Source organism: Perca flavescens, chromosome 2, assembly GCF_004354835.1.
Source record: "Perca flavescens isolate YP-PL-M2 chromosome 2, PFLA_1.0, whole genome shotgun sequence".
In the NCBI taxonomy this organism is placed as follows: Eukaryota; Metazoa; Chordata; class Actinopteri; order Perciformes; family Percidae; genus Perca; species Perca flavescens.
Window position 1 is genome coordinate 37,806,014 of NC_041332.1, and position 20,068 is coordinate 37,826,081.

Below are 20,068 nucleotides of genomic sequence, written 5' to 3' on the forward strand. Positions count from 1 at the left end.
TCTCAAGTGTTGTGCTACTCAGTATAAAACAATGTTTTTGTCAGGGTAAATTATGTAACTTAAACACTGTCTCTTTGTAGTCTTAGGAGTTTGCCAGACAAACTGGGCATCATTTGAGAGACACCAGACATTTTGCCTTGGAGGAGGGAGTTATCTATTTGATGTAATTATTATAATTGATGTAAGATGGCATTAAAGGTCCCACGGCAGACTTCAGATTCAGTATTAGGGGACCACTAAGTTCTATATAAAATAGACTTCAGATACAGTATCAGGGGACCACTAAGGCCTTTATAAAAGAGACTTCAGATACAGTATTAGGGGACCACTAAGGTCTATATAAAAGAGCCTTCAGATACAGTATTAGGGAACCACTAAGTTATATATAAAAGAGACTTCAGATACAGTATTAGGGGACCACTAAGGTCTATATAAAAGAGACTTCAGATACAGTATTAGGGGACCACTAAGGTCTATATAAAAGAGCCTTCAGATACAGTATTAGGAGACCACTAAGGCCTATATAAAAGAGACTTCAGATACAGTATTAGGGGACCACTAAGTTCTATATAAAAGAGACTTCAGATACAGTATTAGGGGACCACTAAGGTCTATATAAAAGAGACTTCAGATACAGTATTAGGGGACCACTAAGGTCTATATAAAAGAGACTTCAGATACAGTATTAGGGGACCACTAAGGTCTATATAAAAGAGACTTCAGATACAGTATTAGGGGACCACTAAGGTCTATATAAAAGAGACTTCAGATACAGTATTAGGGGACCACTAAGTTCTATATAAAAGAGACTTCAGATACAGTATTAGGGGACCTATATAGAAGCATCCAAAAAGCAGCATGTCATAGGACCTTTAATGTAATATTGTTGAGGATATCTTTGATTAATACGAATGTTTTTATTGACTGCATTGCCGTGATCCAATAAGGTTATTAGACATGTCTTGACTTAAATTCCTTGTTGTTCCAGATGATGCCTTTTAGAAAGAGGAGCAGTTAACTTTCTGTCAACTTCCTGGTGTCCGGGGAACTGGGGGCTCCGCACTATTAGCGTCAAGAATCCCTAAATGACATATGGATGTAAATCAAAGTATTACGTAAATGATTGAAGGCAGCTGTGAGCAAGGAGCAGAAACGTCTGCTGCTTCATTCTACTCACATACTCTGACAATCTGCTACTATAAACAATGTGTCTTGTTCATGTGTCTGTTTCACCTTCCCGTGTCCTGCCATGAGTCCATTTCTTCCAGTTCCTTTCTTGACAAATGTTCAACAATCGCCACGCCAATGCAGTCTCCCAGGACGTTGACAACAGTGTTGCCGCGATCTCTGAAAGACACAGACCACAGAGTAGGGGATATGTGCGTCTTCACACTGTGCTTTTCGATCAGGTGTAGTAATCCCTGCAAAACTTACAGCAGCCATTCTAAAACCACCAAAAGAGACACGTCCTTCACAGGAATCCCAATGACTGTCAAAATGAAGAGGGTGGTGGCTGTTCCTGTGGCTGGGATCCCTGCTTCTCCAACACTGGACACTGATACTGTCGCACTGCAGAGGAAACAGAGTCAGTGATCACCAGAGTGGACTGTTCAAGAAGTAATTCACCAGCTCTTAAAGAACCTATAATGTATACTTTTTTCATGCTGTCTATCACATACTTGTAAAGATTGTCCTGTGTCATCTTCCTCAATGTTTGTGTGTTTATTTATAACCTTCTTCCCCAGATTTACACAACATGTAAATAGGAACATGTTGGCGTTATTTTGTCACTTTTGTCACAATTTGGAGCAGTAGGCTAGTTGGAACCAGTTACCTGCAGGATCTGTGCTGGGCTAAGCTAATGCTGGAGCCGTCAGACAGCATTACAGCACGCACGGAGATGAGAAGGGTATTTATCGATTTGTCTAACTCTGGGGGTTACGGTGAATAAGCTAAATTCCCAATAAGTCGGCGTGTTCCTTTAAGGTAAGCTAGGTTAGCCTCCTTGTGCACGCTTCTCAAATGTATTTTCAAATTCGTGGGATTTTCCCCTCTAATTAATTGTCCACTTATTTTACCACCTTCCACTGCGAGGCAGTTGCTTTCATCTGACACAGTCATAATCAAATAGGACTCGCTTTCTTCTGACTTTCAGTACCGCTATGATGGTAGGTAAAATAAGTGGACATTTAATTAAAGGGAAAAATCCCACGAATTTGAAAGTACATTTGAGAAGCGTGCACAAGGAGGCTAACCTAGCTTACCTTAAAGGAACACGCCGACTTATTGGGAATTTAGCTTATTCACCGTAACCCCCAGAGTTAGACCAAATCGATACATACCCTTCTCATCTCCGTGCGTGCTGTAATGCTGTCTGACGGCTCCAGCGGCATCAGGCCAGCACAGAACATGCAGGTGAATGGTTCCAGTAATCATACTGCTCCGAATAAGTGACAAAATAACACCAACATGTTCCTATTTACATGTTGTGATTTATAGAGTCACAGCGTGTACAAAAAACATAACATGAGACACAGCCGTCTTCTAACTGTAAACAAACGGGGAACTATATTCTCAGGCGGAAGAATATAGTACTTGGGCGGAGTGATATGCTCGCAGCAAGCCTGTCTGAGAATATAGTTCCCGGTTTGTTTACTGTTAGAAGATGGCTGTGTCTCATGTTACCTTTTTTTGTACACGCCAGACTATACAAATCACAACATGTAAATAGGAACATGTTGGCGTTATTTTGTCACTTTTGTCACAATTTGGAGCAGTAGGCTAGTTGGAACCAGTTACCTGCAGGATCTGTGCTGGGCTAAGCTAATGCTGGAGCCGTCAGACAGCGTTACAGCACGTACGGAGATGAGAAGGGTATGTATCGACTTGTCTTACTCTGGGGGTTACGGTGAATAAGCTAAATTCCCAATAAGTCGGCGTGTTCCTTTAACACGGTAAAGGAAAACACAAACCCCCCTGTTCTTGAAACAGAAGCTAACCCCGGTAACGTTACAGGCATGGATGTATGAGTACAGGGCATGGATGTATGGGTACAGGGCCAGGCTGCATTACGGAGACAACCGCAGGACAGAGAACACTATAGAAGGGCTTTAACAGGCGACCTGATAGCTGCTGGTTAGTAAATACGCATGAACACTAAAAGCGTGAGTAAGCGTGGGTATGTGTATTGATACTGGAATGTCTAGCTACACAACTGTGTGAGTCAATTGACCTCAAAAGTTTGCCACTCAAACCAAAGTTCAAAACACCTGTTCATATCTGTCTTCTTTAGTCTGTTGGCTATTTAGTTTTTTTTCCTGGAACACGTCACTTACACATTTTGCACTTACTGCAGCGTCTTGTTTAGACTATGTACAGTGTTATTGTTGAATACATATTTCTAAAATTGTATGATGTTATTGTTGAGTTATTATTACACAATACTTTTTCTGACAAATAACCCATATTACAAAAAAAGACTAAAACTAATAAAAACTAAACTAAAACTAAGCATTTTCAAAAAATAAAAAACTAAACTAAACTAGCAAACCCGCTTTAAAAACTAATTCAAACTAAACTGAATTTGAAAACAAAAAGTCAAAACGAAATAAAAATAAAAACTAATGAAAAATGCAAAACTATAATAACCTTGGTCTGGGGTGGGAGCAAGAAATTTAATACAGGAAGAAGGTCCTGGCGCATATTTCTCTCTCTTATCTCAATGGTCGAACCAGCTCATTTCATTGAAATAATTTTCCAGACATTGCTTCACGAGCAGCGTTACTACATCTGCTCTGCTCGCCAAGACTCCGCTCTGCACTGTGACATCACAGTCCGAAATGAGCCGGCTAACCACAACCGTTAGCTCGTAGCATGCTAACGCTAATGCTAACGCTAGCATGCTACATCGTTCTCAATAGCAAAGCACTGCTACAACACACACAAGTTCACCATAATCTACAAAAGAACTACTTCCATGTGCGCCCTCGTTTAGAAGAAGTCTCCCAGATAATCCTGCCTTGTAACTGACCAAAGTTGGAGAAACAGGCTCTCTTTTACGGTCTTTTATGAGTTAGCTAGCTAAAATGTTCTACATCTGAGCTATTGCGCATGTGTGAGTGCAATCAAAGATAGTACAGAAGAAGAAGATGAAAAGAGGTCTCACTCTGTAGCTAAATCAGAAACCAGGTGAAAAGAGGATCTGCAGCGAGAGAGAGAGCTGTGCAGTACAACAAAAATATGGTGTTTTTTGAAAATTAAACCTTTTAAACCTATTCTGGTACAACCTTAAAATACAGTTATGAACCTGAAAATGAGCATTATATGGGCGCTTTAAACTTGCAGAATACACCTGTTAGTTGGGTCTGATCGCCTTCTCACCACAAACAAACCGTACCGAAGTGTATCAGAGTTCGTTTGTAGCCCCACAGGCTTTGGTCCGGTTGTTTTGGTCCACACCTGCCCAAACGAACTAAACCAAGGGGGTAAAACTCCAGGGATCAGTTCAACCGAAATAAACAAGGCAGGTGTGAAAATGCCAAAAGACTTTGTGTGTTTTGGTGTTCCTACAAATGAACCACAGTCCTACAACACAAACAGAGCAACAAGGCTGTGTTGTGAGTGCAGCGAGGGATCTACGGACTTACAGTATCCACAAAGGTAACAAAAAAGCAGTGTAGAAGAGCAAATGCGAGAGATAATCATTAACAAGCTACTGTCAGCTGAGCGGAGTGAAAAAGCAACCATCAGACACCAATGCAGCACCACTAGAGCTTAGATCGGCCCAAAAAAATCAAGCCCGAGCATGTTGTGTCTGAGCCCGGCCCGGCCCGACACATTAACTGTAATTATGAGCCCGAGCCCGATTTCAACCCAACACTTTTTTAACACGTGGGCCGTTATAACTGACGTTCTCAACTTCAATTCCGAGTTGTTTGAATTTCAGAAATCTGTTTAGAATAATGCAACAAGGATAAAGCATGTAAACTGCGCTGTTTGTTTATTCAGCACAGCAGGCCCGGTGTGATGCGTGCAAGAAGAGGGGAGACTCCGCGCATGACACGTGTTGCATTTTGTAACTGCAGCCTAACTTTTGTACACATTTCTTACTTTTATATAGCCTATATATATTTATAATATTTCTGATTATGGCATAGCTTTCTCCCCACCCAATTAGGCTTTAAAAAAAAATTAAATAAAAAAGAATCGATTAATCAAGGGTCCGGCCCGGCCCGAGGATAGTGGCGGAAAATAACGGCCCGAGAATCTAAACTCTAAGCACCACTCACAGCCACAGCTAATACTATGCAGCTGTGTGCTTCTGTAAATGTTTTGCTGCACAACCAATTAAGGCAAAATAATAAAGTGTAATAATAAACTAGAACTGCAAGCAGTTATGACGGGGCTCAAGCCTCCGATGGTTTGATGCACAAGGTCTGCGGTACTCTGCCATTGCAAATGTAGTGGTTAACAGTTCATCTCCATGCATATACAGATTACCTTTAACAATTCTCTACAATAAACAAACTTTTAACCCCCCTGACCACAAGGGACAGCAGAGAGAAATGAGAGAGTGACTGAGAGGGCCGGAGGGGGGAGGCAGTAGGGGTGGGAATCACCAAAGGCCTCGCGATACGATATAATACCGATACTTATGTCACGATACAATATTATTGCGATTTTAAACATATTGCAATATTCTGCGATATATTGCAATGTATTACCTTTTTTCCAACTTCAGATTTTTCCCAATTTCAAATGATGTACTGAAAGACCAATTTTGTCAACATCTGCTTTATCTAAAAAGATCCATTTCTGTGTTTGTTCATCTCACTTCAATTTTATTGCTGCAAAATGTGATTGTCAAGCAGACAAACTGACCAACACATATGTCATAAAAGATCGATACTTGGTGTCTGTGTATCGATACAGTATTGCCACGAAAAATATCGCGATACTATGCTGTATCGATTTTTTCCCCCACCCCTAGGAGGCAGGTGTGGTGGTTGAAAGAGCAGGGGAGGTGGTCAGGTTGTTGTAAATGGTGTCATAGGCGCCAATTTATGTTTTCCTCCATGGGTGCTCACAGGCACACAACCTTTAAAAAAAAAAGTAGTCAAAAATTGTTTGCATTTCAGAACCTTAGGAAATGGACAGCGTCCGACACGAACACACACGCCTATTAACTTGATAATTTAGCCGTAAAGTAGGATTTTAACTCAGGACAGCGCCACTTCACATCACAAATACAGATAGGATTGGAGATGAAAAGTTTAACTTATTCGTAAACGCAAGCAGCTTCGTGGGAAATTAAAAATCAATGACACCAACATAACCAATCACACTATGACAGACGCTCCACTTAGCACCAACTGCAATGTTTAATTGCACGGTATCGGCACCTATGAATGGTGTTGATTTTGGATTGAAAAAGTGAGAGAAAAGAGTTGAATTTGTCCACTGTGAAGGTTGTCGAAATTTTGTCAGGTGGGTTAAGAAGTTTGTTTAGTGTAAAAAAACGGGGAGCATGCGAAGGCAAAAACCAAAACGTAACGGTAAGAGGCAAACATCAGCAAATATTGAGAAGTGTGAGCTGCAAGGTCTGTGGTACATATACATTGCAAATATGCCATTAACATAGATTGAGTAAAAGGGCCAAAACTCATCTACGTTGATTATAGCTCCCCCTAATGGCCGATCTTTGCCAAGTCATTTGCTGATAACATTTCATTTGGCCGAAATATGATATATGTGTGTGGTAGCTAGCTAGGAAAATAAGTTTGGTTGTCAAATGTGCATACTTTAACATATCAAAATTCTTTGAGTAACTTTTGGTCAGGTCCATCTGGAGATGCTACCTACCAGGTTTTGTGCTGATCGGTGGCACGGCCTAGGACGAGTTCGAAAAAGTTGGTTTTGCGCATTGCGTGATATTGCAAAAAAGATTTTAAGCAGAAATGGGCGTGGCCTATATCATGTGATTCAGCTTGATTCAAGGAACACGTGGATGTACAGTACAGGCCAAAAGTTTGGACACACCGTCTCATTCAATGCGTTTTCTTTATTTTCATGACTATTTACATTGTAGATTCTCACTGAAGGCATCAAAACTATGAATGAACACATATGGAATTATGTACTTAACAAAAAAGTGTGAAATAACTGAAAAAAGAAAAAAGATTTTAAGCAGAAATGGGCGTGGCCTATATCATGTGATTCAGCTTGATTCAAGGAACACGTGGATGTACAGTACAGGCCAAAAGTTTGGACACACCGTCTCATTCAATGCGTTTTCTTTATTTTCATGACTATTTACATTGTAGATTCTCACTGAAGGCATCAAAACTATGAATGAACACATATGGAATTATGTACTTAACAAAAAAGTGTGAAATAACTGAAAACATGTCTTATATTTTATATTCCTCAAAGTAGCCACCCTTTGCTTTTTTGATAGCGCTGCAAACCCTTGGTGTTCTCTCAATGAGCTTCATGAGGTAGTCACCTGAAATGGTTTCCACTTCACAGGTGTGCCTTGTCAGGGTTAATTAGTGGAATTTTTTTCCCTTATTAATGGGGTTGGGACCATCAGTTGTGTTGTGCAGAAGTCAGGTTGATACACAGCCGACAGCCCTATTGGACAACTGTTAGAATTCATATTATGGCAAGAACCAATCAGCTAAGTAAAGAGAAATGAGTGGCCATCATTACTTTAACAAATGAAGGTCAGTCAGTCCGGAAAATTGCAAAAACTGTGAATGTGTCCCCAAGTGCAGTCGCAAAAACCATCAAGCGCTACAACGAAACTGGCTCACATGAGGACCACCCCAGGAAAGGAAGACCAAGAGTCACCTCTGCTGCTGAGAATAAGTTCATCCGAGTCACCAGCCTTAGAAATCGCAAGCAAACAGCAGCTCAGATTAGAGACCAGATGAATGCCACACAGAGTTCTAGCAGCAGACACATCTCTAGAACAACTGTTAAGAGGAGACTGCGCGAATCAGGCCTTCATGGTCAAGTAGCTGCTAGGAAACCACTGCTAAGGAGAGGCAACAAGCAGAAGAGATTTGTTTGGGCCAAGAAACACAAGGAATGGACATTAGACTAGTGGATATCTGTGCTTTGGTCTGATGAGTCCAAATTTGAGATCTTTGGTTCCAACCGCTGTGTCTTTGTGCGACGCAGAAAAGGTGAACAGATGGAATCTACATGCCTGGTTCCCACCGTGAAGCATGGAGGAGGAGGTGTGATGGTGTGGGGGTGCTTTGCTGGTGACACTGTTTGGGATTTAATCAAAATTGAAGGCATACTGAACCAGCATGGCTACCACAAATTCCTGCAGTGACATGCCATCCCATCCGGTTTGCGTTTAGTTGGACCATCATTTATTTTTCAACAGGACAATGACCCCAAACACACCTCCAGGCTGTGCAAGGGCAATTTGACCAAGAAGGAGAGTGATGAAGTGCTGCGCCAGATGACCTGGCCTCCACAGTCACCGGACCTGAACCCAATCGAGATGGTTTGGGGTGAGCTGGAGCGCAGAGTGAAGGAAAAAGGGCCAACAAGAGCTAAGCATCTCTGGTAACTCCTTCAAGACCATTTCAGGTGACTAACTCTTGAAGCTCATCAAGAGAATGCCAAGAGAGCGATAATCAGAGCAAAGGTTGGCTACTTTGAAGAAACTAGAATATAAGACATGTTTTCAGTTATTTTACACTTTTTTCTTAAGTACATAATTCCACGTGTTCATTCATAGTTTTGATGCCTTCAGTGAAAATGTAAATAGTCATGAAAATAAAAGAAACGCATTGAATGAGAAGGTGTGTCCAAACTTTTGGCCTGTACTGTACAGTTTTCTAATGTGCAATGTGTAATGTGGGAGTTAAAGGCAAAAAATCATTATAGCACCACCTAGTGGTCCACATATGTCATTTTTGGTAGGTGTGGTCCACAACCCATTGTCCATCTACCCTGTAAATTTAAAGTTGTTCACATTAATGTAAGTGGTGAATCTAGACTTGGGTCCCATAGGCCACGCCCACTTTGACGTCTCAGTACCCCACTCTAGAGTTTGCCTCAGGAGTGTCCCTAGATGGTATCCATCAAACTTTTTGTCAGGTTGGTCTGGAGATGCTACGGTCCAAGTTTCGTGCAGATCTGTCATAAAAGTCTAGGTGAAAATGGGCTTGGCCTATATCACGTGATTCAGTTGGATCCAGGAAAAGCGTAGATGTATGGTTTTTGAATGTCCGGTGTACGGTGTGGGAGTTATGGGGCCAAACGCGTTTTTTCTGCTATAGTGCCACCTAGTGGTGGAAGTGGGTCAATTGTTGCGCCTGAGGTCCTTACGGAGTTTCAAACCAGTCTTGAAAATGGCAACCCCCCACCATGTACAGTTTATGCTGCAGTCGGAGTTTTAGGCGGAGAAGAAAAATAAAAATGAAGATGAAAATTAATCCTTAGAAAAAACAATAGGGTTCCACAGCCCTGCTGTGCGAACGGCGTAGCTTCGCTACCGCCGGTTCTTGCAGACTCGGGCTTGGACCCGTAATAATAACATGTCATGGCAGCTCGAGACCAGCACTATCCAGCTACCGATCAGTTGGAGATGTTGGATCAGCTACTTCCTCTACACTGGCGACTCATTACTGTATGCCAGTAGTCAACTGGCTGATCCACTGAAACCATTCTTTTACAATATGGAAAGAACAACATACTAGAATGATTGTGCCATGCATAATTTTAATATACAGTAGTTAGTGTGTTACTTATAGCATATGATTTATTCCCAGCTCTTAACAACAAGAAAGTGAGAAATAATATTTGATTGTGACTTACGCAAGGGTAATTATCTGGCTCCAGCTCAGTTGCATGTTGTTGAGTTGGGCGATGAAAACTGCTGCCGCTACTTCATAAAGGGCTGTTCCGTCCATGTTGATACTATGCCCAATCGGCAGCATGAAGCGAGTGATTCTTTTGTCCATCATGATTACGTCCTCACAACATCGGAAAGTCTGCACGTAGGAATGACTTGGAGACAAAGTGCACCCTGTTGTTAGTTCCTAAATATCTATAAATTATCTAGCTATTAATTTAAATCCTCTTGTTGGTTCAAATTTTACTTCTCTTACCTGCGCGAGATAAGGAATGACTCCTTTAAAGCAGGATAAATGCCCTTGATGATAAGAAAGGGGTTCCGTCTCACAATCACGAGATAGATCAGCGGTAGGACTACTGCTCCGTGGAAGATGTGCCTTAAAAAGAGCAAAAAATACTTAGTGGATACTGAGCATACCAAAAAAAATTACTGACAACAGCAAATACCATTTATTTATAATGTAAAAGTGCTAAAAGTATGAAAGAGAACATACCCGCCAACAACCGCAGCTATGAACATTAAAAGGCCGAAGACAGTCTCGTATTTGTCCCAAAGCTCAATAACATAGCCTGCAGTCATGAAGAACAATCCTATTGGCAAGAAGCTGGAGAAAAAAACAAAATTATGGGAATACTTTAGAGACTTGTTAAAGGGGTGATAGAATGATTATATAGGGTATTTCACACTGTTCCTTATGGTCTCCTAATGGGGTATGTAACATTGGTTGGGCTGAAAATGGCCTGTTTGATATTTTATTGGCCCTTATGCATCCCTGTGTTTTGGCCCTATTTGTAACAAAAGCTTTTCTTCTAAATATGGTATGCTCATGAATATTTAGATGAGCTGCGCGCTGACTGGTTGGTCAATTTAAGGCATTTTTGTGAACGTCAGGGGTCTTGTTAGGAGGAGCAGCTAGCTAGCTATGTGTCCCATTCAATACAATGGGAAAATATTGCAGCTAGCCAGCTACACTTTCGGCATAACTATAGTATATTTACAGTTTGAATTTCGTCACGGCATGTATATTACAGGTTCCCCAAGGTCTTACAAATCTTAGCTAACACTTGTCCCATTTCGGATTTCAATTTAATGCATTTTTGTGAATTTAAGAGGTCTCGTTTGGAGGCTAGCTAGCTCTCATTGATGGACTCCAGCTCACCGCGGGCTCAGCAACGGACGCAACCAGGAAAAACTATCGGCATGGATTTTTGCCGATAACAATAGTTCCACCAATCAACTATCGGTGCCGATTAATCGGCAAAACCGATGAATCGGTCGACCTCTAACCAAGAGTCACAGGCCTCCACAGTCACCGGACCTGAACCCAATCGAGATGGTTTGGGGTGAGCTGGACCACAGAGTAAAGGCAAAAGGGCCAACAAGTGCTAAGCATCCCTGAGAACTCCTTCAAGACTGTTGGAAAACCATTTCAGGTGACTACCTCTTGAAGCTCATCAAGAGACTGCCAAGAGTGTGCAAAGCAGTAATCATATCAAAGGGTGGCTACTTTGAAGAATCTAAAATATAAGACATGTTTTCAGTTATTTCACACTTTTTTTGTTAAGTACATAATTCCATATGTGTTCATTCATAGTTTTGATGCCTTCAGTGAGAATCTACAATGTAAATAGTCATGAAAATAAAGAAAACGCATTGAATGAGAAGGTGTGTCCAAACTTTTGGCCTGTACTGTACCATTCCGACACCCTATTGGTTTGTACGCGATCCATCGCACCTGCACAGACCCGGTGCTAATACGTTTCAGGTGCCTTAACGACCGTTATCTACCAGACCGAATAGCAACGTGGAATTTGGTACCTAATTAGGTGCCACTGAAATGCCTGCACTTCTCTCTGATGCTCCGAAAACGGACGTTAGAGTCAACTGAAACATCGCCGCACGGGACGCTAGCTAGTTAACACTACACTCGACAGCAGGTAACGTTAGCCTACCGTTAGCTAGCAGCTGGTGTACACACATAAACAGTGTAAAAGCGTGTCTGTATTTCACTGTAGAGGATTGTAATACCAGACTGTAGCTGCCGTTGTGTGAAAAAGACAGACTCAGCCTGAAAAAAGGTTATTGTTATTACATTTTTAATAAATCATTTAATTTTGACCCTGTGGCTTTAGCAATGCACAAGCCGTTCTTTAATGTTGCCTTGTGCTCCTTTTTTTTTTTTAGATCAACTTTTTATTGTTTTATATTTTTGAACAGAAAAATACAACTGAACAAGGTGCTCCTTGAGAGAGAGACAGAGAGAGAGAGAGAGAGAGAGAGAGAGAGAGAGAGAGAGAGAGAGAGAGAGAGAGAGAGAAGAGACGAGAAGAGGAGCGATGTGTCACCTTTTTCAGCCCTTCTGAGTTGTAGGTATGATTTTAATATAACATTATAGTCATTATGGCCTTTAGAAAAATGTTTTTTGTGGAGGTGGGGTTTTGTCCTTAATGGCATTTTTTCTCCCATACATTACTTTTACTTTTATACTTTAAGTAGTTTTGAAACCAGTACTTTTACACTTTTACTTTTACAGTAAAAAGCTTGAGTTGATACTTTCTTTTCAAACCCTAGTATCTATACTTCTACTTCAGTAATGAATGTGAATACTTTTGACACCTCTGCTCAACACACACATTCATTATAAGATTGACTGGAACCCGCGGTAAGAGATTGCGGGCGTAACAAGCTCGCAGACCGCGTTCTCAGTCACACACCGGCCATTTAGCAGGAAGAGGCGAGCTGCAGGCCCTGGAGCTCTGTCAGGGCAGTGGCTTTTGGTAGTCCAGTCACCCAGAAAGGGTGAGTTTGCGCGGGTATTGAGCACCGTGGGCTGCTGGCTGTGATGGAGCTCAATCGAGCTCACAGCAGGCCGGGGTCTGTGAAGGAGGACAGGCAGGGCGGCGATGTAGCAACCCAGGCAGCACCGGCCGCAACTTCGACACACAGTCGGACAAAATTTGCAATTAGACATCCATTTTCGTAAAACGGCCCATATTTGAGCTTTAAATAGTTGATTTCTCGCATAAAAAAATTTCAGAAGTGAATTTTGTAATTGAATAGCAGAGATCTGCACAACCTAAATTCAGAAGACTACCTGATCTCAGGTCAGTTGTGTAGTCTATGTAAATGTTGGGGCGTGACCATTCTCTTAATACACCCATGGGCGTGACAAAGGTACAGGTCCTGGGATGTTGACGTCAACTTCCAGCTTTGTTGAGATTCAGCGGCAGTTTCAAAATATGAGATTTTCATAGTAAAGGGGTGTCAACGGAATTTTGAGCTTCTATGTATGTCCTATTTACCCACCGAACTGTCGTTACTCTACTATGACAGGGTAAAATCGGTTTTGCATTCTGTCACCCCTTTAATGGAAAGAAGAATAACTTTTTTTAATCCCTCATGGGGGATTAAATCCCTCATTTTTAAAGTGCTCATTTTCAGGTTCATAATTGTATTTAGAGATTATATCAGAATAGGTTTACATGGTTTAATTTTCAAAAAAACACCACATTTTTGCTGGACTACAATAGAGCTGTTTGGAGCAGTTTGTGAACAGTGTTTTCTGAGATGGTAAGTCCCTTTGGGGTGGACTTTGGGCTTTTTCACTTTGTAAACCTATAACGTGCACAAAAAAAGATATATAACACAATAAAGGAAAGGGAAAAAGCCAAATAGCATAACATGAGCACTTTAAAGCAGCCTAACATTAAACAGAAATGTCAATCTCTTGGAAGCGGCCGCTTTGAGGACCATGGTAAGATTTTCTCTGGTTGTTTGCATCTTTAGACGAAGTATCATCTCCATGACAACGCCTCGTTGTACTTCCGTTCTAACTTCCAACTTTTAGGCTTTTTTGTAGCTGGATATATCATTTGTTGCGTCTAAATATGAATGTGGATAACGTTAGTGATAGTGAGATGCTTGCTACAGTTACACGTCTAGTGATGAATCGTCGAAAACATGTTTTATTTCTCTGATTCACTGCTTTGTTCTGATGCCGCTGGGCGCTGTCTCTCTCTTCAGTCTCTTTCTATCTGGCTTGACCACATAACGTTACCGTGCTTTTGGGCGGCCATTGAGGCTCCGTCTAAAACTGCCATTTCCACCAGCTGTTTGTAATATTAAAATACCATGGATTATGGTCCATTTCATTTCTATAGTTTATAGCTGACTTTACCAGCGGACTTCTCTATTGGCTGTTGAAACAGGTGATGTCCCTTACATTCTAAAACCAGCCTCTGCAATTTGAACAGCTGAGTCACAGAGTGACCATCAGCTGGCTTATGTCCAGCTGAGACTTTGTTCGAGACGATCGCTGTGTCTCTCCATGTTTCAGGCCCTGGCACTAGCTAGCTGTGAGGGACGGTGACTCGCTTCAGTTAGGGGGGCAACACGCATTTTACTCGTTTCGTGTTGTTGGCGAACATCTGTTGTTGTGGGTGTATTAACATAGAAAAAAGTCTAGATCCCCAAATATAAGACAAACCCACGTTTTCATACATATTAACAGGGGGGAAAAAAAATTTCTTATATTCGGACCAATACGGTAGTATACATTGCATACTATATTTGACATTTGAATATTGTATTGAATTTGCAGAGGTTTTCTTCCAGAACATGCGTGCTGTTTCATCTTACCCAATTATAATGTGAACCAAATGTTTAATGGCATCGTGAACTGCGGTATTGACGTCCAAAAAGAGTTGCCCTTCTTCTCCCAATGACCTGAGGGCCAGTCCAAAAATAACAGAGCAGACAATAAGGCCCAGAGCGTTGAGTCCCTCAACATGTTTACCCACTAGACGCACTGCTTCCCTTGTCTGAAACAAGATGAGAAACTGGTTGTGTGAAACTGGAGTGAGAATGGTCTGATGGTAACTTCAGCTATCGACAATGATCAATGTAAACTTCAAAAAAAGACATTTTTATAGTGACACGATTGGGAAAGGTGTTTACCATTTCCTGGCCAGAAGTTTCATTGAATTCATCAATTGTAAGCACCACCTTCTGAGTCTTGTACTAAAGATTTAGAAAAACATCACATCATAAATTACACTTCATGGGCTCCTTCATGGGCCGTATATCCCATACCCGAGTGATAAAACATACCTGTTGAAAAGTCGCCTGAACCAGATTTTTTGGCACCATGTTTCTATAAAGAGTAAAGAAAAAACACACACACATCTACCGTCATAAAACGGATAAATAAAACTATTCAGTCAACTCGTAAATGTTGACACATCTGAAAAGAAATGCAAAGAAACAGAAGTTTCTTCTCACCTTATTAGATCCAACAAGGCATCGACTTCGGAGAAGGCATGATGATCATCATCATTATCTGTCACACGACCACTGCGAGGGACCCCAGGCTTGACCAACAGTATCAGTGTTAATCCTACAGCACATAATCCAGGGGTGAACATAGGAAGCAAAAACACAGCAGCAACCGTCGGATGTTCTGCGGAAGTCCCTCGCCTCGGAAAACTGAACTTGTTTCGGGAAAACAACAACTTTGCTTACAACTTTGAGCTAGCAAGCTACACACTGAAAATGTTAAGTGTTGAAGAAAATTTGGATCGTGTAACTAGGCAGGCTTGCTTGGTTCTTTTCGGGGAATAATAGTAAAGATATACAAAGAATTTTTACGGCATTTACTATCTAAATGGGACATTTTGGGACCGGTTGTGGCAGGATTGCTGTGGAGGAAGTACCGTTCCACGGTTTGAATTTGAAAGACAACCGTTTATCCCGCCCCTCGGATTGAGCCTGCCAATGGTGAGTTCCCATGTCAGGCTAGTGTACTGCTGATTTAATATAGAAAATGTAAATGATATGATTGATACTTAAGAGGATAAAAAGATTCTTCCGGTCATACTTGTTGCTAATACTAATTGCAGTCTAATACAACAGTCCTACAATAAACCCTACATTCATTAAGTTTATAATGTTGTAAGGTGGAGCTGTTGAATTATATGCTGACAGGCATTTCTATTATTTTGCCATCAACACAAACTACATCATTTAAAATGATCATACAGCAACTCCTCTTAAAAATAGTTTCAACAAAAACTGAACTTCATAACCTTCATGAAGGTAGGATTTACTGCATCAGTTTGAGCTCAGTGTACCTAATAAACTAGCAACTGAGTGTATATTCTATGTATTGTATTTCTCTTACCTAAAGTAACAGACAGAAGAGTGGTTGAGATGAAGTATACTGCTGTACGTAAGGTGATATTTCTGGAGATGCCAACACCCCGTCTACAAACTCCTATTTAAAAAATAAAAACATAAGCTGAGGGTTAGAGCATCAATAAAATCATTAATGAGCGTTACATCATTGTAATGTCAGGGAAAGTTAGGGCAACACAGTCCGCTTAGGTGGGTTATCTTATATCTCTGTGAGGGTCATTTCTTAAAACATTTAACTGTCTAATTGTAAGAAATCGATGTCAGCTATGTAAATTATCAGTATTATGATTTAGCTTACCCTGTATCACATTTGATACAATCAGAGGAATGGTAACCATATGAAACAACCGCACGAGTATTTCTCCTGGGAAACTGATGTACTCCATGTCAAAATGTGACAAAGTGACGGTGAGCTTCAGAATCACGCCCAAAACAATGCCTGTGAGACAGTAACAATTAGAACTTCAACACAGAAAAAGGGTTTCAAATCGCTGCGAATAGAAATGTAGGCTAACAGAAGCTAAGCAACCCAAGTTTAGTGCCCTTGTAGTTGGACAAATAACACAACAATAATATAACATTATGACAAAACTAAACTAAATGTCAAACTAAATATAACCCAATACAAAATACAATAATAAATCATAATTTATATTTAGTTGTTTGTGTTGTCATGGGCGCAAAAAGTTTTATAGGCCTATTTTATATTGAATTTATGTCCTCTGTATCCGAAGACGCTCACATTGCAATACTCTATGTCAGACCACAAGATAGATACAAAATGTAAAAAACAAACACACAAAGAAAAACTTCCTCACATTGCACAAATACATTTGTTCTGTATAATGCTGTTCTCAACCATATCCAGTCTGCACATACACACATTTATATAAAGGTTCCCAATCAATGCCGTCCAATGGGCACATTTATCCAGATGAACAATACACATGACCAGCAATATGGTGTCTTAGCACACGCAATAAAATCCTCACAATTCAAAAGCTAGAACAAAATTGTTGCATGAAGCAATTTTACAGGCTTGCGTCATATGTGCAAAGTTTCGTATCTGTAGTAGGAATGCTTGACTATGGGATGCACATGATCTTCAAAACCAAATCTAAACCATTTAAGTATTGGGTCATATTGTGGTGTCTCTGTTAGAGCAAATGCATTAGATAGATACAGTATTTAACATTGGGCATTGTAGTTGTGCAAAGTTCTGCATTCCTGTCGAGAGTTGCATCCACAAGATAAAATAATCATTTTAAGGCAAAATACCGCAAAATACTGTTTAAAAACTATATAAATGTCTTTGTCATGTTCTTCTACGATGACAAATGATCTGAAGTGTATAATTTTAGAACGTTTAGAATCATCAATGTTTGATTAGACTCAGTAGTAGCATTTCATTAGCCTCGTGAGACCGTCCTGATCTCGCGAGCTCCAGTTTTCCACTCGCAGATCAGTCTGGCATCTTGAGATAGAGAAAATTTGGAGCCGTTAGCCAAACGACGGGGCCAATCAGCGTTGGTTTTGAGGTGGGTTAGGTGGTGATAGACAGATGGTTTATCCAATTAGCTAACCAGTAAGGTCTGTTTGAAAGTGTATAAGAAGGTCTCTTCCTGTTTGGGAAATTGATTGACTCCCTGACGAAGGCTTGTATGCCAAAACTCGTCGGAGTATTTTAAGATTTATGATGACTAAGCCATAAATAAAGGCTTTGTATTTTCCTGAAAGAGAGTGCCTTGGAGTTTCCTTTTTGGTTTCTACAGCTAACCAGTATTTTCAGACAGCGGTAGCCCTAATTCTGTTAGCCGCTCGCTAATGCTTTTTTTCTCTTGGATCCTTCTTTTGGAATATGGTCCGGGAACCTGAAATGGTTCCTTTTATTCCTAAATTCTCGTTACACAAACGGCAAATCTCCTTTACCGACATGTTGCTTGCATGCTGAGCTAACGAGCTATGCTTTGCCTGCAGCAGCAGGGGCGGGTTTGTGGTTGTATTTTCATACACTTCGTGGATCCGATTGGTTGATTTGACCCGTCTATCACCAACATAGGTGATAGACAGATGGTTCATCCAATCAGCTAACCAGTATTTTCACCCCTTCCCAAAAGTTCTCCAACGGAAAGTTCCCAGATGGATATGCCGAGCAAATGCGAAGCAATCCATCTGGCGGAGTCAGGTTAGCATTTCATTGCCACCTGTGAGATGGATGCAATTTTCGGGACATGCATTTGATTTGGCAGAAATAATTGTTGCTGTCCGAGTGAATGCAACTTTTTTGCAGGGATGCAAAACTCAGCACACAACACAAAAATAGTGCTGTCCACCATTACAGTAGCTTACATCACTTACCTAGTGTTGTAATGTAACAAAGTACAAATACTTTGTTACTGTACTTAAGTAGAATTTTCACGTATATCTGTACTTTACTTTGTTAATTATATTTCCGGAAACTTTTACTTTTACTCCACTACATTTCCTAAATAAAATTTATACTTTTTAACTCCACTACATTTCCCCTAAGCATCTTTGTTACTACAAAATAAAATCAGAAAAAATGTGTTACACTGGAAAAAAGCAAGTTTGGGAATCATTGCTCCTTGAAGTTAATGCACGCTCCTCCTATCCTCCTCAATACGTCATCCTCATTCCAGTTGGTGACGTAATGCCTGTTTGTTGCTAAGCGGCGAAAAAAAATAAAAAAACATAGGTCAAAACTAAAGAAGAAGAAGAGGAAGCATAATGCAGAGCGAAAGGCTCTGGCATAATGGAACCGCCTGGTGCAGGCTCTGCCGCCATGGTAACAGCAGATGAACACCCCGACGACAGCGGTGAACACGGTGGTGGTGATGAAGATAACGTTACACACCTTTGGCCATAAAATTCATAATCAATTTTTTTTTTTATTATTATTTTTATTTTTTACTTTTACTTCTAGTTAGTAGTTAAATACATTCGATATCAGAAAAATTACTTTTGATACTTAAGTACAGTACAGTAAATATCAGATACTTTAAGACTCAAGTATTATTCTAAAAGGAGACTTTAACTTCTACCAAAGTCTTTTTCTTGTAAGATAGCTAGCATAGCTATTTGTACTTTTACTCAAGTATTGCTTTCATTGTACTCTCATACAAGACTGCACTTACCCATGATAACAGCGAAAAGGCTGTTCGCTGCTAACGTATTCTTCTTCCGGAATGCGCTGCAACCGGCTCTGGTGCGAGCTATCATCTTCACGCAGTCTAAAAAGAAAACAAAGTCACATTAACTAGCTAGCTAATGCTAGCTACAGAAAACACTTTGCTAGCTAGCTACAGTTGGTTGTTTTAACAGCTGAAAACGTAGCTAACGTTACTTGGCTAATTTAACCCTTGTGTTGACTTCGGGTCAAATTGACCCGTTTTCAGTTTTTGTTTTATATCAGAAAATATGGGACGTAGAAATAAGCGCTGAAGAAAAATGTAACAATTTAAAACGTTGGAAAAATCAAAAACAAACTGAAAAAATGGCGTCAAAAACGTGTTTTTTTCAAGGTTGACGGGAAGACAACACAAGGGTTAAATTGTTAAACAAGGATAACGTTCATACGTAGACTATAACTGTTATTTAAAGCAATACTCACAAATATAGCTAACGTAACGTTAGATGATAAAAGTATAATGGCCTAACGTTAGCTAGCTAGTTAATACGTTTGGTTTTTCTATGTAATGCTAGCTGGCTGAGCTCCAGCCTCTCTGGTCTCTGCTGTCCTGTTTTGGTTCAAAGTCAATCACAATCCTTGGTGATGGAACATACGTTCATGGACTTAATAATATACGAAAGAATATAACTCAGTTTTCAAATCTATATCTAATGGCATATTAGAATTAATGAAAAGTTATATATATATATACACACACACACATATAAAATTGAAGTTCCTGGTTTTAATTTTACTCTATAAATGGTATTGATATTATGAGCAGCAAATGTAATAATAAGCACATT

The 20,068-nt window shown here is 40.3% G+C and overlaps 1 protein-coding gene across 1 annotated transcript; it reads right to left on the reverse strand.

The window, feature by feature from the left end:
* Positions 1-507: 507 nt before the first annotated feature.
* Positions 508-19,840, reverse strand: LOC114571354 (excitatory amino acid transporter 3). Its single transcript, XM_028602253.1, has 15 exons — positions 19,704-19,840; positions 19,228-19,323; positions 16,371-16,511; positions 16,059-16,151; positions 15,161-15,275; positions 14,990-15,032; positions 14,837-14,899; positions 14,519-14,700; positions 10,374-10,484; positions 10,134-10,256; positions 9,841-10,032; positions 1,435-1,569; positions 1,234-1,347; positions 833-1,081; positions 508-519 (listed from the first exon to the last, which is right to left on the reverse strand). The coding sequence occupies exons 2-14, from the start codon at positions 19,310-19,312 to the stop codon at positions 1,072-1,074; spliced, it is 1,407 nt and encodes a 468-aa protein (XP_028458054.1). The 5' UTR covers positions 19,313-19,323; positions 19,704-19,840; the 3' UTR covers positions 508-519; positions 833-1,071.
* Positions 19,841-20,068: the final 228 nt, after the last annotated feature.

Excerpts from the sequence above, each read along its gene's own strand:
- LOC114571354 (XM_028602253.1), bottom strand. The coding sequence starts at position 19,312 with ATGATAGCTCGCACCAGAGCCGGTTGCAGCGCATTCCGGAAGAAGAAT. Across the intron at positions 15,033-15,160 it reads GCCTTGTTGGATCTAATAAG|AAACATGGTGCCAAAAAATC; the intron begins GTGAGAAGAAAC and ends TACTCTTTATAG. Across the intron at positions 1,348-1,434 it reads GTGGTTTTAGAATGGCTGCT|AGATCGCGGCAACACTGTTG; the intron begins GTAAGTTTTGCA and ends TGTGTCTTTCAG.